Source organism: Tympanuchus pallidicinctus, unplaced genomic scaffold (genome assembly GCF_026119805.1).
Source record: "Tympanuchus pallidicinctus isolate F22 unplaced genomic scaffold, pur_lepc_1.0 scaffold1, whole genome shotgun sequence".
Taxonomy (NCBI): domain Eukaryota; kingdom Metazoa; phylum Chordata; class Aves; order Galliformes; family Phasianidae; genus Tympanuchus; species Tympanuchus pallidicinctus.
Genome location: NW_026294618.1, coordinates 83,261,416 through 83,286,300, shown reverse-complemented (window position 1 = coordinate 83,286,300; position 24,885 = coordinate 83,261,416). Strand labels below are relative to the sequence as shown.

At 36.0% G+C, this 24,885-nt stretch overlaps 1 protein-coding gene across 3 annotated transcripts in view; it reads left to right on the top strand.

Annotated features, from left to right (window-relative positions):
- The window catches only part of PRKCE (protein kinase C epsilon), a 269,340-nt gene extending 246,142 nt beyond the window's left edge, over positions 1 to 23,198 (top strand). For 2 of the 3 annotated variants that reach the window (XM_052685443.1, XM_052685450.1), the window contains exons 14-15: positions 1,665 to 1,811; positions 19,938 to 23,198. In XM_052685443.1, coding sequence (XP_052541403.1) covers positions 1,665 to 1,811; positions 19,938 to 20,084 — 294 coding nt within the window. In that variant the 3' untranslated portion in view covers positions 20,085 to 23,198. Of the gene's footprint in view, positions 1 to 1,664; positions 1,812 to 9,229; positions 9,260 to 19,937 lie in introns of those variants that run through there. The other variant, XM_052685448.1, reaches the window with a different exon arrangement.
- The last annotated feature ends 1,687 nt before the right edge of the window (positions 23,199 to 24,885 follow it).

Sequence of the window (24,885 nt, the reverse complement as noted above, 5' to 3'; positions counted from 1 at the left end):
CTCTCTGTGTATCCAGATGACATAGATCTCTGGCTACAGAGGCAGAACTCTGCTTTTAAACACTGCTGCTTATTTCAAAGCAAAGATTTGGGAACCTACTGATCCTCAATTCAGGCCCCAAGTTACATGAATATCTCAGCAACCCTTTTTCCCATTGTCATTTAAGTCAGTAGGAGCTCTGATCTTCAGTGCTCTTACTTAAATAAGAGGTTCCTGCCATAGTATAAGCAGCATGTATGGCTGTGACTGTAAGTATTGTAAGTATAATAAGCCCTACTGGAAACCATCTCATCAATACAGTACAGTTAGCAGCTGTCAGGGCACTGACAGTAGCATCATTGTTGGTGCTGTTGATAAACAGGAAGTAAACATCAGCTTGTGCTTCAGAAATGGCTATAAGAGCTGAAAAAGGCCAATATTTACCTCAGAGTATGAAATTTATGGAATTAAATGTCCACTTCAGAATTCTGAGATTATTGCATCACATTTGTACATGACACTAGTTCTAAGTATTTGCTCCTAAATTTTTTTCTCTCTCATCATTCATTTCCAAGTTTGTGAAGTACAGTGATAAATTGTATTACATAGTAATATTTCCATGTTCTGGGCTTGTTAAATATGACATGATGTTTCCCTGCCTGCAGCTTAAAACAAAGATAGAACATGGCAGAGAGTAGGTAGGATCAGATTTTACTTCTTTGATACTTGAATTACAGAGTACAAAAGGCTTACCCTGTAATTTCCATGTTCTGCTTCTAGAAAATGCATGGCTGATGGTTCCTGGCCTGCTCTCTCTGTTACCAGAGGCTCTTGGAGGTGAAATAAAGCAGAGGAATGTAGGAATGCTTTTGGTAGTTTTCCAAGAGACCTCACCAAAGTGCACTAATTCTTTCAAAACCTTTGCTTCTCCTGCCTATAGAAAATACAGGCTGTAATTTAGATAGCAGTTGTCCACTTGCAAAAAAAATTGCAGAAGAGTTGAATACAGGACTAACTGTTCATATTTGAATCAGCATGCTGTGGTGATTCTCAATATATTCCATGTATTTTTTGAAATGTACAGGCAGAACTGTAAATTTCATAGCTACAGATGCTATTCTTATTCATATGAAAAAGAAATTCTAGAAATGCATAAGAGAACTAGGACCTTTCATGTGTTTGCTTGAAAGGATTGGATCTATACGAAGCCTATGTATCCAAAGAAAATAAAAAACAAGAATAATATTTAGCCTCTGTCTCCAAAATTCATAGTTAAGGCAGTGCAAACAAGATAAAATAAGAGCTATCCTAAACATCTTTTGTAAACTGTCACTGGAGGTTTTAATATTCTCTGTTTTCTTTAGTATTTTTGGCCAAAGGTGGAAAGAGAATCTTCTCCTGTAGCACTCCCAGCCAGGTGGAATTAGGAGGTCACAAAACTTAACTGAAAGATTTTCCTGCAGGAAACTTTATTTTCAGAGTTCTGAATCTTCCAGTTTGACTGTAGCCTCTGAAATTTGGAGAAGTGTCCTTGTTGCTCTTCCAGGAAAAGTAACATTCTGATAGGGGGTTATCTCTAAAAACTAAACCTTAACAACGGTAATTTCTAATTAAATTGTAAATGGTTTCCAGCCATTGTCATTCATGTTTTAACTTTTTCCTCTTCTCCCTCCCCCACCCTGTAGTTCATGACAAAAAATCCAAATAAACGACTTGGCTGCGTGGCATCACAAAACGGGGAAGATGCGATTAAGCAGCATCCGTTTTTCAAGGAAATTGACTGGGTTCTTCTAGAACAAAGGAAAATCAAGCCACCCTTCAAACCTCGGATTGTAAGTAGCAGCTTGCATAAGATTCATACAAAACATGGTTTGACTATTCTAGTTGCTGGCTTTTTTAAGGCATGAAATTACTTGATGCAACATTTGAAGGTTGAAATAGTAGCAGAAAAACAAGCAGAAAATATTCTCTTGCCATTTCTTCTGTAAAGGTAAGTGCTGAGGATAGATTCAACATGCAGGAAGATGTTCATATTCAATCATGTAAACCACGAGAGATGTAAATGCCCTGTTTTAATTATTTTCCCATATTCCTAAAGATATCTTGGTAGAAAAGATTATTTCAATCAGATATGAACTTTCTGTGTAAGTCCTGCATGGCTATGAACAGTGGATTTTGCAGGAAGAGGTGGAGTAAAGGATTTCTGACTGAAAGATTCCTGAAGAAACAGCCTCTTGGGGAAAATAAATGTATATCATGATTAGATAAATTGATACGTTTGCATTTGGTAATTAATAATCGAGTATTTGTATTTTAAACTGACAGAAACATGAAACTACTGGCCCCATATGCAGATGCTACAAAGGCCAATCGAAAACACTTTACTTATTTTTGTCTTTCAGTGGATGAAACTGCTCAAAAAGCAGTTTGCACTTGCAGTTCATAAAATGTCAACTTTTCAGCAGAGAATGTCTGCAGTAAATTTCATACCTGAACAATATAAGAGAATAATTTTATGACAAATCCTTTGAGACTGATTTTCATTTTTTGATTTGGCATATTCCTAATTATAATGTTTGATTTGCCTGTAAATATACTTATCATACTTCTTTCTTTCCTTCTTTAGATAGTGTATGAAGGTTTAAAAAAATAATAAAAAGGAATAATGAATATTTGGTCTCAACACTGAGTACCAGCTTAATGTTAGAGTGGAAAGCCGACTCTGTCATTGTAGAATTACTGTTGCTTTTGATCTATCTACTTTAAGTCCAGGAAGATATACTTCCCTAAGTGCCATGTGTAAAAGTGGGGATAACCATGCAGGGACCACCCAAAACAGGAACCTAAAGTAATTCCTCTGAGCCTGCACTTGGAGAAGTGTGTCTCTCTCTGTAGCTGTGAAGGAAGAACTCAATAGGTTGGACAACTCAAAGTGAAAGTTAACCCTAGTGAATACATTTCTAGGTGTAATTTCAAGGAGCAAGATATAGTGTTATTATATAGGAATATTTAGTATATTTCTTGGAGAATACAAGCCTTGCAATGCTACAGGTCCAGGGCTGCCAGAGCCAGCTCCTAGCTGCCTCACCGTGCTGCCCAGCCCTTCTCTGGAGGATGGCTGGATCACATCTAGTGCTTGAGCCAATTTACAAGTCTGTGCTGCTACAGGAAGTGTAAACCCTGGGTTAACCCTGCTGACATCTGTTTGAAGCTTGTTTAATACTCTAACTGCTCTCCAGGCAGGTTCCTCAGAGAGCTCCAGACAGCCTCATTCATTGTTTAGCAGTAAGCCATATGTATAGTATCGCTCTTCCTGTTTTCATAAGAGTTTGGCCTTTCATCTCATAATCATTTTTGTTGCCTTGCTCAGTATTAATCAGTGTTTTGGTAATACAGGTATCAATCAGACTGTACAACTCCAGATTAGTTTTCACTTAATGCCTACATCTAATAAGTCTCAGAATCCTTGCATCTCTTCTGTTTAATGGCTGTTTTCCTTTGATGATCAAAGATGCAAATTCACTCTGACAATAGATATTCTGATAATGTCCACATTATTTTTATATGTATTCTCATGGTGGTAGCTCTTAAAAGTCAGGAGAGATTTGGTGTATCAGGTATTTTTATTCTTCTGCCTTCTCAGTGCAGCTTCTATCTCTTTCTGGTAATTATTTCACTGCTGCTGTTCTGTAAAGCTATTCCTATTTTATTCATACCTGCTGTTTTTGTTCTTTTCTGCTTTCCATTTACTTTATTGATATGTTGGTTGAATATTTCCATTTTAATAGTGATTTCAGATTATTTCAGAATAATTCTTGGTAAAATTTTGAAACAGCTGATTGCTCTCGAACACTTATTAGGATGATTTAATACATCTTTACACCTTTTTCTTTATTTTTCTTCAGGCTGCTTCAATAGCACTGGTTTTTTACGCTATTTATGTCTAAATTGTATATGTAAACTTTTTTAGCAAATTTGATTCCTGCTGCCTAGTGGTTCTGTATGCTTATTTTTCTCTAAACTCTTCTTTTATGGTGGTAAATTTAGATAGCATGTAGTTTGTATTAGAGGCAACTCTATTACCTTTATGTTTGTAGTCTACTTTCTCTCTATAATAACTTCCCTGGTGACCTCATCCTATCAGTTTTACTAGTAATTGTTCTGTACTTAGAAAGGGTATAGTTTATATAGTTACACTATGTTTATGATCCATCAGCTGTTTTATACCACTTATATAAATTTTACAACTGTTTGGATTTTTTTGTTGTATAGAAATCTTTGACCAAGATTATACCAAAATTTTTGCTTGTCTTCTTAACATTCAATGCTTTATTAGTTGAAAATTGAAACATGCCCAGACAGAAAGATCATGCAAATCTAATTATTAGTGATGCAACCTCAGAAATTGTAAAGGATTCTTGGGAACAATTCTCTATAAGTGCTGAAAAGGTGATTTGGGATACTTGGCAAGCTAGAAGAAATTGCTTTGAAAAATAATAAAAAAGAAAAATAAAGGTAAGATGTTTAAAGCTAATAAATTGAATTCTACTTTAAAATCTACGTGGAAAGTTTGTCTCTAAATTCAGTAGTGGGAGTAGCCCTGAGATTCACTGATTTGGAAAGGCGAATGCAACAGATCTATAGCTATGGATTAACTGAACATAAGTAATGATGTGTTTAGAACGTTTTTTGGGGGTTTTAACATCTTTCAGTATTGGTAAAGGACTGTTGATTATTTCAAAGTGACTTCTAAAATTAAAAAGGGATACAAAAAATATATTTAATTTTATGTTCAGGAAAGCCTAGGTTTATGAATATAGCTACAAATGAGGCCAAATTACTCAGAAAACAGACATTCTTACATTAGATGTGAGTGCACATACGTACAGGAAAAAATAATGTTATACATATATGTAGTCATGCATGCATGCAAACTGGTATTTGTATGCACCTGTAAAAATCTACTCATGCAAGAATGCGTATGTTTACACAGGTATTAGTCTATTTTCTGACCCGACAGGAAAGATGACTAAGGGGGGAAATATAATTTCTGTGTCATATACACTTTAAAAATATAAAACATAGGATTTATTCAGATGAGTTGTGGACAATGTAAAACCTTGATTAATTAAAGTAATTAGGGAAAGTGGTCAAACACTGAGGTCTCATCAAACAATGGAATAATCTGCCAAGGGAGGTCATAGAGGTGCTAGGGTGGTAACAATAATTTGTGGCTTCAGTTCTGCATCACTACTCTTGTGATCCCAAAAATGTGTGGGTTCCTTGGTTAGCACAACAACCTTTCTTTCTTTTACCTTTTTTTCCTTGCTCTGAAATAATAGGTTGTATAAAAAGCTGTATCACATGGTACTGTTACACCTATGCCTCTCCATAGTTCAAGTTATGTCTCTTCAATTCTGCCAGCCTGAGCTTTGGATTTTTCAAGTGTACTTGGAAGAAACACAGCATGACTATTAGTCAGACTTTTGAAAGTTATTTCTAAATCTCATTCATACTGTGGAGGCATACAAATATATTCTTCGCTATACTAGAAATATATCATTAATGTCCTCCTATTTTGGGAATGATGTGGTGATTCTAATGACTCTTTGGAGGCTGAAATTTCTTTCCTAACTGTCATTAGCCTTGGAATGAAAATTACTGAATTCCAAAAGATCCTTGGAAATCTGACTGTATTTTCTGAAAGCTTACAAGAGAGCCTAGAGCAGAGCACTCATAAAATTGGCTTAAGTTTAGTTTTCTAAGAAGTGATGGGAATGAAATGCCACGATGTGCTAGGAAGTACAGACAATGAAAACAGATTTGGTGTCCCTGACACCTGCTGTGAAGGGTTTTTACTGCTACTCCAGCATAGTGACTTGGAAAAGACGACATGAAGAGAGGAAAAAGCATTGTACTGTGATGCGTATTATGTGCCAGCCCTTCCTTTCATAAATCCAGAACAAAATCGATTTACTTTTTCTATATATTATTGTTTATTATACTAAGGGTTTCTCCTATGTGGAGCTATTATAAAGGTTAAGCTGCTATAGAAAAAGGTAATAGCTATGAACATGTACATTAGAAATTAAGCAGACACTGAGGAGATCTGAAGAGGGTATTTATTATTTCTAAGCACCAGTGACCTTGACAGTATCTCTTACAGATTATTTCCACTGTTCTTAAAACATAATTCTTACAGTTTCACAGACTGTCTTAGCATTTGTTTAATAATATTTTTCTTCTCTGCTGCTCTTAATTCAGACACAGATTTGTAATTGCATATGCAAGAAAGAAGTACCATTTTAGTACAGGCAGATATCTGTTCTCCAAAGCACTTGTTATGAGACAGAACTCCCTCTGAGGCACTTTATTCCTGTGTATTTTGGCCCATACATTCTTCTGAAAATATTTTCATTCAGAGAAGTAAATCTCCCAAATCACTAACCATAACACCAGAATAACACTAGCCATAACACCAGACTATGATTTCCAATATGGTTTTATTGCCCAAGAACCACAAAGGCATTGGTAGTATTCAGAGATTCTCTACTCTCTGTCTTTCCTGTTTCCTTGGTTATGTTTGGTTAAATTAGATTATTTTCATTTTCAAAGCACATTTGCAATATTAATAATGAAAACAAGGGAACGTTCTATTAATTTCTTGCTAAAGTCTTTAATGTTGTGGTAGATCTTGCTTAGTGCCATGATGGAATGATTCAGTCTATCCCATAACAAATAATAAAACATACATTAAAAATAGTGATTGAAACAGATTACTGTTGGCCTTGAATGTGTATTTATGAAATTTATATTGCTCCATGTTGTTACTTATTGAAAAAGCCTATGTTTGAAAAAGTGAAGCAAAAGTCTATTTTGGAATATTTTGCTTTTACCTTAATTCTCTCCGTATTGCTCTAGATCTCATGAAGAAATTTTGTTTGTTTCTGCCATTTCTGAGAGCACAGCTAGCCAGCTGATGCCATTAACATCAGACAGGGAAGCTCACCGAGAGGTGTGCACAGGTGGCCTACAGGCTGATACAAATGTGTAATATTCCAGTTCCACTTGGCAGGGGCACAGGAACACCACTACACCAAATTTCAGTGATTTAGCTGAAGTGATAGCATCGTGTAAGCCTCAATTTCTTCATGTTTTGTTTTGTTCTTTTGTGGGATTTTTATTTATTTATTTTGGTAAAACAAGACGTGCTCAATGAAATTATTCTGATGTTTCTTATGCCATTGGTTACAATAGCCCAGTGTGCTGTGAGAAACTGTGAGACACAGGAAGATGTTAGGCACTGTGCTGCAAAGATAGCCTCCCAGCCTGTCCATTCCTGTTCTTCCAGGCTGAGTTTTCTGTCAACCCTTTATACACACAAAAATAAGAAGTCTTGTCCTTTTTATGTATCCTGTTTGTAAATATCAAAGTTGGGGATATTTGAGGCTTTGACTAAGGCATCCTCTACATGAAAAAGCTGAAACTCTGAGTCAGAGGGCAAAAAAAAAGCTGGTAAAACAGATGTTTGCCATATGTATTTCCTTCTAGCAATTAAGCCAAAGTTTCATCTCTAATGGCTTTATCAGTGCCTGTGGCAATTCAATCTTAGTGTGGCTGTATGAAGATGAATTTAACAAAGTAATTGCATTATGATGATTTACTGTGAGCATGCAGCTTTTACAGAACAATATATTGTTTTAATTTTCTCTGTATGTTCATAACTTCTTGATTTTACATTTTTAAATCTCACTTTCTTGAAGAGCATTAAAGACATGATGGGCAAGATAATCTACTGCAGGACTTTATCTTTCAGTATTGAATAGCAGCAGCTGCTGCCAAAAGGGCCCATATAGTTAATCTGATTTGATTCTCTTCATTTTGCAGTCTCTTCCATTCCTGCCATTATATCACTGAGAATGTTTTCTGAATGCTTGTACGTTCTTTCTTCAGTTCTGATACTAGGGGATTGGTAGAGGCTTGGTCTGGCAACTATAACCAGAGATCAGAGGAGTGCAGGATAGATAAGTTCTGCTAATAGCTTTTCTAGAAACTCATGATGTGGCCCAGGATTTGTCACCTAACACCTTTGTGCCTCAGTTTCCACTCTCTGGTAATAGTAGTATAACAAAGTTTTGTGGCAGTGGAAAGATGTGACTAAGAAGATTTAAAATCCAAATGCTCATGATCAGCCAGGCTTTAAATTGGTGGAACACATGACACTTCCCTTGGAAGAGTGTTCTCTGCTATACCAGACCTCAGTGTTAACAGATTTCATCTTGATCTTCAGTCTCAAATTTCCTACAATAATTTACATGTATCTTATCTCCTGTAACCCTAATATAAACACAAACTGTTATCAAAATCCCTCCCCCCTTAGTTATCACGTTCTGGGCCACGTTGTCTGTATGCAGTTCCCTTGTAAATCTAAACTCCCTTGTTAAGTCTTGACTTAAGGATGCCAGCAGCCAGCAATCTGCCCTCTTTCAATTTTGTGCTGCAGCAAAGGTTTGACACAAAATCATCCCAAAAACTAAATTCTAGTGCTAGCCAATGATCGTGTTACAACTGGAGTCTCTGAGCACTGATAACTTTTTTTTCCCTCTCTCCCAAATGAGTGAAAAACTGGAAAAAATTCAAAAGCACTTCTTCTATGACATGTGTCAAGCTGGATGTCCACAGTGTTTGAGAACTGATTAAGAAACAGTAAATACAAATGCGTACAGAGCATGCAGCTGGTCTGCTTGCACAGGCAAACAGGCAGAAGCCGCACCTTCATACATAGGTGTCTCACTGAATGTCTCCCAAAAAGTGTTCAGTGAGACAGATGTGTGTTTAGAATGCTGCAGCAGCCATCTGCTGACTGTGAGAAATGGCTGGAATCCTTAAAGAGGGACCACATTTCTGGAGAAAACTTCAAAATTTATGAGCCGGATACTTGACTCATCAATCTTCCCAAGTTTTCAGATCTGTTTTCACACGTGACAGCTAACAGGCAAACATATTTTTAGGTTTTAGTGAGGGTTTTTACACTTGTTTGGGAAGTCATTATAGTGTTGTATCGGGATTTTTTTGGCACACCTCTGTTTTTGGTGACAGTGGATTGTATTGTCATTCATGCAGAATTATGACTTTGCATTGTGGGGGAGAAGCCCTGTAAAATGCAGTATCATTCAGTAGCACCAAGCAGGACGTAGGAAATTACAGGCCAAGTAAATTTCTTTTTGTATAAATGTTCTCTCTTTTCAAGTTTGCTTCAGTGTGAATGTCCCTCTTTAAGGTAAGGCCTTCAATATGGGGAAAATATCAAGGTAGGTCCATTTTTAGGCCTAATAACCTTGAGGTGTCCCTTCAGTTCCATAATATATTTCCATTTGGTCATCACTGCATGGCAATGAGCATTTAGCAGGTGGGCACGCAAGGGGCTATCCTGCATGCTTTTGCATGAAGTGTTACTGCTTAGACAAAACACCAGAGTCGGATCCTGAGACCTCAGATACTCACATACCGTTGTTAAACATTGCACATTATTTCCCACTTCCCTGCAGGCATTTTAGGAACAGGAAAACAGTGAGATTTCTTCTAAGGGTGACTCTGTGTTAATTAAAGATTAGTGTATAAAAAAAAAACATTTGGGAACAGGGAAGACTTTATGTTTGTCAGAACTGCTAACATAAATCCTTCAAAAAAAAAAAGTTAAAGAAAAATGGTTGTGGGTTGACTTAGCCTTCTTATTATAAACCTTTATAGCTGCTGAAGTCCATCGCGCTAGCCCTGCCAAAAGGTGTCATGAAATAGAGTATTTCATGTGAGCTGGTTCCTAAAAGTGCCACTTTCCTGCTACTGGTTCCAGTGTTAGCCCTTCACTGCTGATAAGAAGCATTGGCAACTGGTGGATGATGAGGTTCATCATCTCAGTTCAGCTAGCAGCAGGTGGTCATGAGCAGTAGTAGCAGAACTACAAGCAATGTATCCTGTACCAGTGGGTCCAGTAATGTGTCTGGGCAGGGCAGGACGGAGATGTCTGGCTTCTGTCTCTCCCTGCAATGACAAAAGATCTTGGATTCCAAATCACTTCAAATACTTTAGGACTCTACAGAACTGTGAACTTCTCTCACATGTGAGTAGATAGCTTTCAAGCAACTTAAATCCAGCTTGTTTCACAGCTAAAAGACTCTGAGAGTAAGCAAGCTGATGTTTATAGCAAATTTCAGTATTGTTTGCTCAGATGTACCAGGTTCTGTTTCTCAGAATGTGCTCATTTAGTCAGTCTTATTTTATGTTTTTTTGTTCTCTACAGGATCTCTGCAGCAGCTGCCTTTAGCTATGATTGCCACAACACTAGAATTATAGAAGTTTGAAAGCTACTGTAGGATTCCAGTGTTTCTTTTGATTCTATACCAGGGATCCAGCAATATTTTGTTTTATTGAGTCCTGGTCTTTTAACACTAAACTCTTTTAAATTCAATGATTAAGTTCATTTAGCCATTTGTTAAACATATATTTTTAATTATTGCCCATTGCAGTGGAGTGATAAGCCGCCAGAGTGTTTCTGCTTTCCTTTCAGACTTCCTCAGAGTAGGACAGATTTTGATTCACTTCTTGGCTACGCTCTTCTCTAGTCCTATGTTCATAAAACAATTTAAACCATTAAGTGAAATTGCGTTATCACGGCTACTTACAGTACATTCTTAAGTGTTTAAACAGAAACGTTTTATTTTTGCGTTCATGTAAATAATATGGAGTATAGGAAAAGACAGCTTTAAGAACTTGATTGCCTATGAGTTTCTGAAGGATTGTGTTTTCATTGAAAAGAATAGGAAGAAGGAGAAATTGACTGAATATATTTTTGCCTTCAGGTCCCCAATAACATCTCAAGTTCCCTGCAAGATGAGGTACCTGCTGTGCAAAAGCCTGTTTAAGTACACTATGAGAAACAATCAAGAGATCACACATATTCATGTAAAGGTGATTAAATATAGAAAGAATATTAGATCCGTAGTGAGGAGAAAATTGCAGAAGTTTAATACAGATAAGTACCAGAACCAAGAATGAAACCCATGCCACTACAAACTCCGCTAAATCTTACTGGGAACTTTTAATAAAAGCATGTTCAGAAAGTGACAGTGAGATACTGCACATTCATGCAGACTATTCAGTAGTCTTAGTCTTCAGCCATTCTTGTCTAACTTTCTCCATTTGCGTACAGTGAGACCTGCAATACCACTTCTCTGTTTAAGATAATTTAAAAAAAAAAAAAAAGGATAAAAGGACATAGACTGTCCCATTTTAATGTGTAGCTGAGAGTGGGGATAAGGCTCCCACTGCACATGCTTGCTATTACCTTCCATGCTGAACATTGGTACTTTGGATCTAGTGTCTTCTACTTATGAAGGAGGGGCTCAGAATCACATGATGTTGCTATATATTTATAATTTCATAATATGTTCAGGAAGATTCTCATAATATACTTGTTGTTTGTTGTTTTTTTTTTCTGTGATAACATTGTTCAGGTGACTGTAGATGAAATAAAACACTGGGAAGTCAGACATTTTTAATCAGGATACATGGCAGAGATGAGTCCTGCAATATCTAATTACATCAGCCACCTATTGAATAGTATTAGAATCTCCATGATTTCTTTTTGTGCTTGCTTAACCCATGGAAAGCAGAATAAGCTTGTAAGTTCTCCCCACAGTCAGTAGCAATCACAATCAGTAGCAATACAGTTAAACTAGTAGCCATTTGTTTTTCATTCTTGTGAAAATTAATTTTTAAAATTACAGCGATTTAGAGGAGGGCTAAGTGAATAGGGTATTTTCTATTTACCAAACTAGGAAAGTAATTTTAGTATTACACATGAACATATATGCAGTATGCAGTAGCTATATGAGCAGTATATGGAGAAGGACATGGATGACTTCCCAACATTTTGTGCAGCATAGGCTTGCTGTAATCAGATGAGCATAAAGAAGATGGATCCAGATTCTTTTTAGAAGTAGCCAGTGACAAGGCGAGAGGCACTGGACACAAACTAGAACAGAAAAGCCTCCATCTGAACAGAATTAATTTTTATTCAATTAATAAGTTTGGTTTTTTTTAATGTGCTAGTGGCAGCACTGGCACAGGTTGCTCAGAAATGTTGGACAGTCCCTTCTTGGAGACCTTAAATAGCTGCCTGTTCTGGTCCTGGGCAAGTGGCTGTGGCAGGGATTAGACCAGGTCACCTCCAGAAGTCCCTGCCAAATTCAACATTCTCTGACTTTTGTCATGGGTGTTTGTTTGTTTGTTTGTTATTGTTTTTTTAATACACATTAGTTTTTCACTGCATCTCACCACTTGGCATCGCATTCATCAATTTTCTTGTAAATCACAAGAATTACAAGAGTAGTGTCAAAATGTTCATTATTAAAGTGCCTGAAGTGAAAAAAAATGTTAAGATCATTGTGAAAACTGTTGTGATTCTGTAGCAGAATTGTGACTGCTATGCTCTAAGTAATACTTCTTTGCACTATAGATCCTTTACAGAACAAGTGTGGTCTGGTGACTCTGGGCAACCTGCTCTAGTGAGTGGTGACCATGCATGTAGCATGGGGGTTGAAACTAGATGGTCATTATGGTCATTTCCTACCCAGGCTATTCTGTGATTCTGTGATTTCACTGCCCTGCTAGACTTCCCGTATTTTATATTTTTTTCCATGATTTATCAAATGGCTCCTGGAAACCATGGGAATTCTAAGACCTTTTACCCAGGATTTGCCCTTGACTTGCAAATCCTCTTGCAACACCTTTTTCTTCAAACCAATCATCTCCATTTTCTGAGTTTATTGCTTTGCATTGAAGTATTATTGATCTGTAAGAGTTTCTACACATGCATATGAGGACTTGGCAGCAGGTGGTTCAGCATGTGGCAGCTGCACCTGCCCTGATTGCCATAACACAGCTGCAATAACAATGGTTAAAACACACTTTCAGGAGCTCACAACCAAAAATGGTCTAACCTTGGACGTGTGCCAGGACATAAGATGGGAGGTGACATTCAGCAGTCGTGACCTTAGAACAGCTGAGGATTTCGGTGGAGGCCTGCCAATAAAATGTGAACTGGAGAGGCACCCATATAAAATCTGCTCTGCAGAGAGGATCATTAAATTGCAGTAGTAATTGTATTGTGCAGATGAAGGGCATTTTAATAGAATTGCTCCATTTCTTTCTCTTCTCCCAAGCCCTCCTCACTCCACATAGATATATAAAATAATTTCCCATGTAGCTAAATCCTCAAAAACGTACTTTTAGGGTGAAAATTGAAAAGCAGAAATGCAAAAGTTGACATTTTTCCCTGCAACTTTTTTCACTCTAAAAAAGACATGCTTTCTACCATCGCATAGCTTCTGTGCTGTAGTTATGTCAGGATTAAGTTGAAAAGGAAACAAGCTCCGATAAGACGGATGAGGTGGATCTTGTTGGTAAAGGATGACCATGGGCAAGAAGTTGTAGTAATGGCCTCCAGTGCAGCTCCTGTGATTTCTGTCTTCTCAGATGTTTTAAACAGAGGAAAGTCTTGTGCTTTCGCAATCAGGCTGTGAACAAAACAAGTTTAGTATGTACACTTCTAGGGCTGTGTGCTCTGTTGAGCAAAAACCCATACCCATGTATTGCCATAAGGTGCAATGGTTTACAACATTTTATTATGGGTGAGGTTCATTGCCTAGACTGTGAGCACAAAGTGATTGTCACTGAACTCGCAGAGCTTTGATCTTCTTTGCTTTGCTGTTTTGCATTATTGTATTTTTGGCTTATGGGATAAGAAAAAGGCTGTGCGAAAGTGAAGTATTATGGTTGGCATCCTGGCGATATAATCATTAAATGTTTCTATCTTCTAATTCTTTAGGTTATTCCTCCTTCCCTCCTGACCCACTTTACTTTCTTAGGAAAAATACATACTGTTTTGATACAAATGTAGCTTCAGTTTCCTGGGTCAGAAATTATTCCTCTTAAAATTCATAATTTGGTGAATTAGGTTAATGTTTATTAAATGTCTATCTACTTCCATAACAGACTAGATTACAGCCTACATAGGTTGGCATACTTTCTAAATACTGCCTGTCTGTTAAAATCTTTGCTGAATATCTTTGTTATCCATTTCTTTCTTTTAATTTGGTGTCCTTCACATCTAATGAAAGAATAAATAATCTAGAAGCACAACATCTCACCCTCTACTTGGAAGTAATTAATGTTGGTATTTGTATGAAAACTACTTGGATTAAAAACCTTTTTTTATCATCATAACCTTTAGCTGATGCACTGTAGTTTATGTCCAATCTATTGCAACTCTTTGTCATGTGAATAGAGAAATGGAGATACTAAATAAAAAATACGTGTTTTTACAATTATTCTGATAGCTTGCATTTCCTATCTTCTCAAATTAGACATTCTAGAAAATACTTAGAATTCTCATATGACCTCTCTGTGCATGCAAATACTGTGAAGAGGTATCAACATGAGAAACAGAAAGATAAACCTGGAGTATTTTTCTTCTTAGCCTATTTCTTTCACAGTATTTGTGCTGAATTTCTATATATAGTATGAATTATATGTGAAAGTGAGTGCTCATTATGGTTTTTCTCAACTTTCTAGAAGCTATTGCACCTTTATGAAAAGAAATCCACTCATTGGTGCATTAATCTCTGCCTCGCTGAGGTTGTTGTTTTCATAATAAAGAGAGGGAAATGAGAGGACAGTGATATAGATGTGGGGTTAGCCACATGACCTTGTGCTTGAAACCGATTTGTCTTATGTCCTTAGTTTCATTTGTCTTTAAAAATAGTCTGAAAATCTTGCTGGTAGAAACAAAATGCTAAGCGAGAAGGACTTCTTGGCGACACTGTCAAACCTAGAACCATTTCTCAGTGAAGCAAAATTCTGGATAAAATTGAATGATACTGTGTAAATCTTTCACTTCCTGCTGCCCATCCTGTTCATTCTACGCTGTTGTCCCGTGCCCCTGGAGCTGCACAGCAAAAGCTATAGCAACATCCTGCCCGAATTTAGTTTGTCTGTGACATGTCTGGTGCGCAGTTGATGTCACCATGTGCTGCACTGGAAGAGTTTCCCAGAATGATAAAGTCCAGAATTTCACTGTGGACTTGAGGAGTCAAGCGCTGCCCCTGGCAGCAAACTGCAGTGCAGTAAAGATAAAGTATGTAATACAGTGACATAGAAAGTCCAGTGTATCTGAAGGACAGTGTTGACAGTATCTGAGACTGTGAAAACCATGGATGAGCTTTGTATGTGTTTTATGTCAAAAGATAAACTTAACTGAAAAATGCAATAATTTTTTCTACAAACATATTAGTTTGTTGCTATACTGACCATTCCTTACCTCACCTGCTGATAGTAACTGTCTGCTCTGGATTAACTCTTTATTCTATTTAACTGAGCAAAACGTGCAAATTGACGTAATGATTCTTGTAGTTATATTTAATTAAAATTTATATTTAACTCATCATTTAAATTTGTATTTTAGTCTGATTTTCCTACAAAATAAGATTTTTGTGGCAGTATTGTTTTCTAGCTTCCACTCTATCTTTCTTTCATCTGCTCTGCCTGTGAACTCATTGGACAATTCCAGCCCAATTTAGTAGAGGCACTGAGGATTCAAAGCACTTGAAAGGCTTTCAGTGCTTCTCTGCAAATTAAACAAAACAGAATAATGAAATAAAGGCACATACTTCCTAGTGCCTCCAAGTTGTAGAATTAATTTAATCCTTGTCAGACATCAGAGTCCATCAAGCCCCTTGGCTTGGCCTTGTGGAGGTGCTGAGGAGAGCTCAGGCATTGCTGAGTTCCCTGGTTTGGACCACCTTCTGCCACGTGCAAGGATTTCTGCAGCTTTTCAATTCCAGTGATTCTTTGTCATTCACATTTGCTTCAGAAGAGTAATGAAATGAATGGCAAGTTCTAGCCTTCTTAATGTATTTTTGTTGCTAAAAACAGTTAGATTTCTTCTCTGTTGGAACTCATATAATGTCACTTAGTAATCATTAACAGAAAAGGCTGGTAATCCTCGATGCTGGAGAGCTTATAAGACATGTTCTGAATTTTTTTTAAACTTCAGTTTGTGACTGAATGTAGAAAATTAATTTTTCATTGAAATTACGGAGAAAATTAACATGTTCTGATAAAAAGTTGTTTAATATGTGCTTATTAATATCACATTACATTCCTTTTAATCTTTTCATAATTATATTAAGATATTTAAGGGGTAAAAAATATTTTTACTCATTAAATAACAGTCTTTCTCCAAATCTGTACTGGAAAACTGAAAAAGCTGATTAGGTGAAATAGCCTCAAGTTGTGCCAGGGTAAGTTTAGGTTGGATATCAGGAAAAACTTCTTTACAGAAAGGGTTGTTAAGCTCTGGAATGGGCTCTCCAGGGAGATGGTAGAATCACCATCCCTGGATGTGTTTAAAAACTGCTTGGATGTGGTGCTCAGGGATTTAGCGGAGGGTTGTTAGAGTTAGAGTAGCATGGTTAGGTTGAGATCGGACTTGATGATCTTTTCCAACCTGAGCAATTCTATGATTCTATGAAATGATATTTTACAAAGACTGTCTTCTAAAAGCTCTAATATCTTTACTTCCTTGCACAAAACTGTGATCTGTAAAGAGAATAAAACATGACTTTGACTTAAAAATGTCAATCTTGATGAGATTATGTTAATGATGAGATCATATTAATATTTATTAAATCATGATGATCTATTCCTGTGTAACAGTGTTTCATCTGATCAGATAGTATCAGCAAGATGTAGTAGATTCGTCAAGTCTCCCAAGATAACTTGGTCATGCACAAGGTCAATGCTCTGATGGGATACCTATGAAGTGTTCACACTGCTAAGGAAAAAAGATTTAAAAATAGAATATGAAGCCAAATTATGCTGTTGTGTTGGGGACAGTTGTGATTTACAAGGGTTCTTGTTTCCTAATAACAATTGTTTCTTCAGTCATCTGAAATTAAGAAGTCTTATCTGGAAAAACATCTGAAAACATGAAAATAATATCTCGCACAGACTCAGGAGCTCTTGGCTAAAAGAAGAGAACCATGTAACTACTGCTTTTTTAGTATGCATTTGTTAGCCAATCTGAAGACTTTTGCACTTTGTGATTTTTATTTTTTTTTAAATATTTGAAGTTGGATAATAGTGATAGTCTATTTTATCATGTGCTCTGCCTACCTTGCAGATCATCTTTCTTTTCTCTGCTGAGAGACAGCCACAGCCCTTCATACCCTCATGTTGAGCCCTCATGCTATAACTATATTTTGACTATGCTGTTGATCTGTAGAGTATTCACAGTGCAAGTACAAGAAGATAGCAATGTTAGCAGAAATGTAGCCAGACCTGTTTCATTTTAGAGGATGGAGCCTTGCAAAATAGCCATAGCTTCAAGAAGAAACTGCCTCAGTCACTAAGGAAGACTTCTCAAATAAGTCTTTCCTTTGAAAAGTGCCTTGTTATGACCTCTACCTTTTGACTTATGGCTTAATCCTTTCAATTTTATACTCTGTAGTTTATGTAATCTCACTAGACCAGTTGGTTAGTTAGAGGCTTGCTAGTATATCCTTGCAACCTCAGATCATTTCCTACCTGTTCTGTTAAGAAGCTGGTTGATTTGTATCTGTGCTGCCAAAAAGATAGGGAGTTTGTCCGAAGAAAGTAAAATATTTTTCTCCTTCTTTGGATATCTCCTTGAAGGCAGTCTTAAAGTAATGCTAGGCTTTTAAATCTAAGTAAATTCCTTTATTTGTTGTGTCAGAAGTGTTTGCAATTCAGAGTTCTTCTGGAAGTGCAATTATTTGTAATCAACAGGATTTAGATTTTTACAAGTACTCACCTGCACTCATTTTCACTTAACATCTTGATAGATCTCAGCGATGGTGTTCTGGAAAAAAGTAGCTATTATCAATTAATTGCCCCAGTTGGAATCTGGGAAATTTTCATTTTAATCTTATAATTTCAGAAAGAAAATACAATTTTGCCAAATATGTTCAGTATGAAAAACTGAATAAATACAATTTTGCCAAATATGTTCAGTATGAAAAACTGAATATAATTCATATATCATGAAATTGTTTTCAGCCACTGTAGAGCTTATTTGCCCCAAATATTTAGTGGTTAAAGTGTGAGTATAAGCAAGTTTCTTCTGCATGAAGCTACAGATCTGAATTTGAATTTTACTTTTTACAAACATTCACTTACCATCTTCTGCTTTAGTGTAAATACTTGCAGCAAATTCATTGTATGAGTGTGTGAAAATATTGTGGTAGGACATGATGAACAGGAAGAATGCAGACATAGTTAAAATGTAATATAATTCAAAATTCCTTTTTTCTTGTTTTGCAGTATTTGAAAAAAATAAAAATAAAAAATCTAAGCTATATCCCTTACTTTTTATGCAGTTCAAAGTAGGCCACATACACTTTGTATGCAAATTTCTGTACAAAGTAAATATTACAAATATAGACAAGATAACCATATGTTTATATAAATGTTTTTAAAGTCTATATTCTTTTCCTTTTAGTGGAACTTTGAAGATAGAAAATGTATATTTTTGATTGTCTGTACTTAGAAAGTATTTGGTTTGCAGTCTCTTTTTTTTCTATAGTTATAAGCTTCTTACAAACTACTCAGGTGGTGCTTGCTGTAGGTATGCCTCAGGCAGATCTAATGAAGAAAATACAATAATATATCTAATTTATAGGAAAATTTGTCTGCATTGAAAGAATGCCTCTACCCCATTTGGAATTCATCAGTGTATCAGTTTGAAATACATCATGTGTCATCCTTTGTGGCATACCTCTTGATGAGTTTATCATTTAACTTTGCACAACAAATAGCTATTCTATTTCTGGTATCATCTTCATCTTAGACATGGAGGATGGACACAAAGTAGGTTTTTACAGTGCTGTTGTGCCTCCATTAAGTGTCAGTCAGATTTCATGAAATAAAGAGAAAGGATAGACAAAAAAGGGAAAGGAAAATATTTGTTCCAATTCCCTGAACCTGTACATGCTTGAAATATGCTGCTAACATGAAAAATATGAATGGTATAGGTCTCAGGACAATGACTTTAAGGAACATTTTCCCCCATGGCCTGATATTCTTTACATGCAAGTGGTTACAGATAGTTACTGTTGTGAGTGCCCTAACGAAAATGAGCCAGCCTTTTCAATTCTGTCTCTGGTTAACAAACTTTCTCCCACTCATAGCATGTCCAATTGCAACCCATTGGGCCAAATTTACTGAAAGACCAAGGTTTTTTAGTCTTCCATGGAGAAATCCTGGTGCCACTGAAAGTAGGGAGAGCTCTGAGATGGATTTCTTTGTAGCTAGACTTCTGTGCTTTGCTGTGTTGCTCTGAATTACATTAGTCTGCATTAGGACTTCTCAATGTTGAGCTCAAAAATTTTGGGCTGAGATCTGCTGTGATCTAATTTTAAAGCCAAATATGTCCAGATACAAAGAAATGGTTAAATTAGAGTTAAAAGAGTTGGGTATATTGTGGGGAAATCAAATTCACTCTCTGCCTCTCAGATGAGATATCATTGTGTTCAAATCTATGAGGAAACAGCCACCTACTAAGCCAAAACCCTTTCTAAATTAGTCCTAATCTCAGCTTCCTGCTTTATCATCATACTGCTATTCCTTCGCCTGTCAGAGACCAGCGAGTCTCTGGGAACTCATTGATAGTACTGCTTCTCTGGCCTCTCCTGAATTCATTTATAGTTCTTGCTATTGTAGCTTCTCTCATACGTCTGTTATTATTTGTGTGAAGTAGCTCCTCTTTTATTTCAGCCATTCCATAAAATTCAGCCTTTTGGGGTTGGGGAAGCAGGGAGAGGACCTTTTATTTTGCTGTGCTATTCTACCATTCACCTTGTTTGTATTTTTCTTCTCAGAAAACCAAAAGGGATGTAAATAACTTTGATCAAGACTTTACACGAGAAGAGCCGGTATTAACTCTAGTGGACGAGACAATTATAAAACAAATCAATCAAGAAGAATTTAAAGGGTTCTCTTATTTTGGAGAAGAGCTATTGCCATAGACATCGTTAGGCTGACAGATGAATCATGCTGCAAGATGTGATTCTGAAGAGATCATCAGATTACTGAGACTCAGTAGATCAAGAACTACTTCTCTTACTCTGAGCCCATATCCCCAGTTTAAGTATATATTTATTGTTTTTTTTTTCTTTAATCTTCTGACATGAAAGCACTCTTAATTTCTGTCTCACAAAGCAATGCAAAACAATTTTGTATCAGAAATTGTAGATGTAACACACTGCCGTATATTTGCAACTATTATTCCAAAGATCTCCTCACAAGACAAAATTGCATCTTTTCATGGAAAATGGAGCCATGCTATTAAAAGTGATTTAACAGATCATGTCATGTAATTGTATGAATTTAAGCTGAGAAGGTGAGACCTGTTTCTTCTGCACTTGTGGTTACTGTGAGATCTGTGCTCAAATGTGGAACAAGTCACGTATTACTTACCCTTCAGTCAGTGAAGAAGTCTGCATTCTTTGGGGTGTAGTCCTCAACTATGAATGTCTTATTGAGGTGAGGTACAGACATAAAATAAAGCTGTCCAGAAGAAGAAGTACATCAATTCAGACTTTCAGTGAATTTCCTCATAAAATGTATGGAAAACTTGTAGGAATAAGAAGAGTAATGAAGATAACTGAAATTTTATTCAAAGAAAGATCCTATATGGATAGATATTAAAGGGCTAAAGAATGAAAAGCCTATAGTGCTTTAACACAGCTATATATAGGCATTTTACAGTTTTTTAGGCAATTGGATCCATGTTATTAAATTGAATATCCATTTAAATGAACCATTAATGTGATGGCAAGCTTGCAAATGTTTATAATTAATTTGACATTAAAAGTTAATTATAAACACTGTAAATCTGCATTTTCCATTGTAGCTAAGTTGATAAATAATTTCTTATTTATATTTATTTTCTCAGCAGTGTGTTACTTTTGCACACTTTTACAAAACCATAATACTACTGTGTTTGTTGTTTTTTATGTTTGAAATCTAAAAAGAAAACTGCTTTTAGAAGACACAAAATAAGGCTACACATGCATTTTGTGGAATTGTGTTGAAAAACTGAAGATCAAACATTACAAACTGACATTATTGAAAGTTGTAAATTGAATTTTTTTGTGTATTAATTGAAATGGTAACTCATGTGGACAATATTACTAATGTGAAGTTACCTCCTGTAGATACGCTAACAGTGTTATGTACTTATATTTCCAGGAGTACCCTGTGGTTTGTTTTGTTTTTGTTTGGGTTTTTTGGGGGGGTTTTTTTGGGTTGTTTTTTTTTTTTGTGTACATGTATCGCTGAGGTCATTTTATTATATATTTTACTGGACTGAGTGAGCGGTCATTGGAATCCATTTTAATTGTTGCACATGGATTTCCAGCTGCACAAAAATATAAATACTTGTGATTGGCAAAGTGGCACTAAAAAGCTTTTTTGCCTTTTGTACAGGTGAGATTTTGTATATAGTGTTTGCTGCAAGGCCTGTGGAATTCATTGAATATAGAGGTATCAACTGCTGCATGTTCAGGCATACTATTAAAATGTTAGTCTATGAAAGAATAATTATAATAATGTCCATGTGCAATACTCTTGTATGTGTATTGGTTCAAGTTACTGTCAGAGAGATGAGGTTTTTGTTATAAAAAGATGTAGACATATATTAAGCTATACTAAATCTCCTGTATAGTTCTCTTCAACTCTATTATGATATGATAGAGCTAGGAAAGAGAAGGAATGTTACAAATCGTGGTGGACAAAGTAAGAATCATTGGCTTTAAGAGATAATCTTGGTCTCAAGCAGATGAGTTAGTTTGTGTCAGTTTTACGTCTGGCTGCTCATAGCCTGTTACTGATGACAACATTCAGTTCCATTTTGTTTTGTTTTTAAAACTCAGGTGTAATTATTATATATATTCTTATGATGATTTCGAAATATTAAATATTATGATATATCAATTAATGTGTTGTCTAGCCTACAGGTGTAACAATGGATCAAGCCTTTAGTTTAATTTAATTTATCTTCAGTGATCTTTTGTACTGGGAAAAGACTAGCTTCTGGAGCTGAGTACCAGCACAGAAACATTTTAATGATTTCATCATCTCAATGTTTAAATTTCTTTCTCTTTTAGAAATATATTGTAGAACTGCCCATCAATTCATGTCTCACTACTGGCTCTGTTTATTTCTCATCACAGTTAGCTTTTGACATCCAGGCAAGAACTGATCACAATGCTGAAGTGTTCCTTTCCATAGGTGAGTAGACTGGCTAGGAAGGCAAGTTATTGAATAGTGCACTACTGTTTGTACAACACGAGGCCTTTACATAAAACTATGAGCATTTATTTTGAAGGTATAAAAGCATCCCAGAAAGCTTTTTTAAAGTAAGATATATTCCCATTTCTAACACAGAGATAAGCAGCAAATGTTTGTATTTCAAGAGGCCTCAACACATGCATTATTTGGTAGGATGCTAAGAGAAAAGTCAAGGAGATAAAAACTTTTGCATGGGCAGATATTTCTTCAATATAATTAGTTAGATCCTCTGCATTGGGTTTACATCAGAAGGTTTGTCTGTTACCTAGAACATTTTTTAAAGATAAATCTTAAAAATGGACATTTACATTTCTGCCTGTTCTGTAGAATCTTTCCTGTTCCTTCTTTGTAAAATGAGTGCAAAATGCCAAAAAGACTCTTAATAATAATAATGATTATGAAGAATCCATCGTTTCTTGTTTTCCCTCCAAATAAACCTTATTAAAAAAAGAGAAACACGTTATTCTCTATAGGGTGAAAAATAATTCTCTCCAAAAAAGGATTAAAAATTACCTCTTCTTAAATTATGTGCAGAGTAGTTCTGGCTAAATATAAAATGTATTCAGTTTTTTGGGGGGAAGGTGGGGGGAGGAGGGGTAGGCTTTTTTTATTGTGAGGATTTATTTGTACAGGTTTTTTTTTTTTCTTATGGATGTAATTTGAATCTCTTGCCATTCATTAGTGTTATTTCATCGTAAACATTATTACTGTGCCAAATGTACTGTATTCAAAAGGATGTGAATGTGTATTGTTTCAAAACCTAATAAATACAATGATGTTAAATCTTATTTTTTTTCCCAAAGTCTTCATGAGTATTTCCTAATGAGGAAGAAACAAAGATGAAGGATGAATATTTTTCCTGTTACGTGTTGTACAAAGTACCATGAGCTTGTCTTTTAGGAGTGGATGTTTGGCGAAGGGAGGATTTGCTAAGAAATTCATCTGTGAAGAACTAAAAACTCCAAGAGAAACGCAGGTAACAGTGAGTGAACCATTTATCTTGGGCAATATAATATTTGCCCCCAAAACTGAACAGGTGAGTTTAGAGACTTTTATGTGTTTACCAGCTGAGTGATGGTTGCTGAGTTCTTAGCAGTCTAATCCCAAAATTTTGCTTAGCTGTATTGTTGAAACTCAGTAAGGCACTTCGCGTGCAAACATGTGAGACTACTTTAGTCTTCCATTTCACTGAATAGAGGGATTAATGGTATGTGTAAGTCTAATTTATTTAATTAGAGATTTAATTAATTAGATACTGTATTAAATGGTTTATATAACTTAATTTGTCAATGTGACATTATCTGAAATATTTCAGTATTTCATTGTGTTTTGATTTGAACCCCAAATTCTTTCAGTTTTCATGGTCTAAAATTCTTAACATTTGCTTCAGAAAACCAGCTATCAGCATGATCTGGCACTGAGTCGTTTACCACTTGAAGGTAGACTAGATAACCTTAAAAATATATATTCCTGAGTTGGAAGTATGCTTTATTTTATTCACTGCAGTTTGTCTAATCCTTCACTTGTTTTCTTCACACTGAGTTTTTTGTTATTATGCACTGTACAGTCAATAAGTGTACAGAGGTGTAAAATCAATTGGTGTACAGAGTTTTAGACTAAGTAAGATTATCACAACAGGAAGATAATAAATGGAAAATGTTTACTGATGTTGTAGGCTTGCAATATTCTCCAGAGGAGTGATCTCCAGGAAGAGATCCTTCCTCAGTGGCAGTCAGCACTTAAATGGGATGTAGGAGAGGTGGAACCAGGCTCCAACCTTTCTGATAGCACAGGTGCCTTCACCTGTGCTCCTGTAGCTAAATCATTGCTTGTCTCAGGTGGTCAATCAGAGGTTCAGGCCATGATTCAGCAGTTCCCATATATACACATATTCTGAATTCTGTGTATGGACAACATTAGCATAGGCTTTGTTGTCTAGATTTTGCCAGTTAAACAACTATGTAAGATCTTCAGAGTATGTTTAGCAAAATTAAAGCATCTAACGGACTTAAAAATCACTCTGCAAAAAAACAGGCATAATTGGTCTCCAAATGTATTAGTCCATATGATTTTTCTCTTACTGCCATAACTAATGTCTTAGAGGTTTCCAGAACACAAGTGATGCATGTAAGAGTTTTTATGCTATCTGATCGAGTGCAAGATTTGGAAATCAAACTGTTAAAACAAGTCCAGAAGATTCCTAAAACACCTCTGGTGATGTACTTTGATGCAGGTACTAAAAGGAAGGTACCCACCTAGATTTGTTGTCTGTAAACAAAGTGGTGATTGGTGGCCATATTAGCCATAGTGGCTGTGAAGTAGTCAAGATTAAAATCTTTGGTGATAGGAAATAGGTCAGCAGTGGCCACCAAAACTTCAACCCTGGATATAGACAAAGCAGGCTTTAGGCTGCTCAGGGAACTAGTTGGCGAGGTCCCTTGGGAAACTGCTTTTGAAGGCACTGGAGTCCAACAG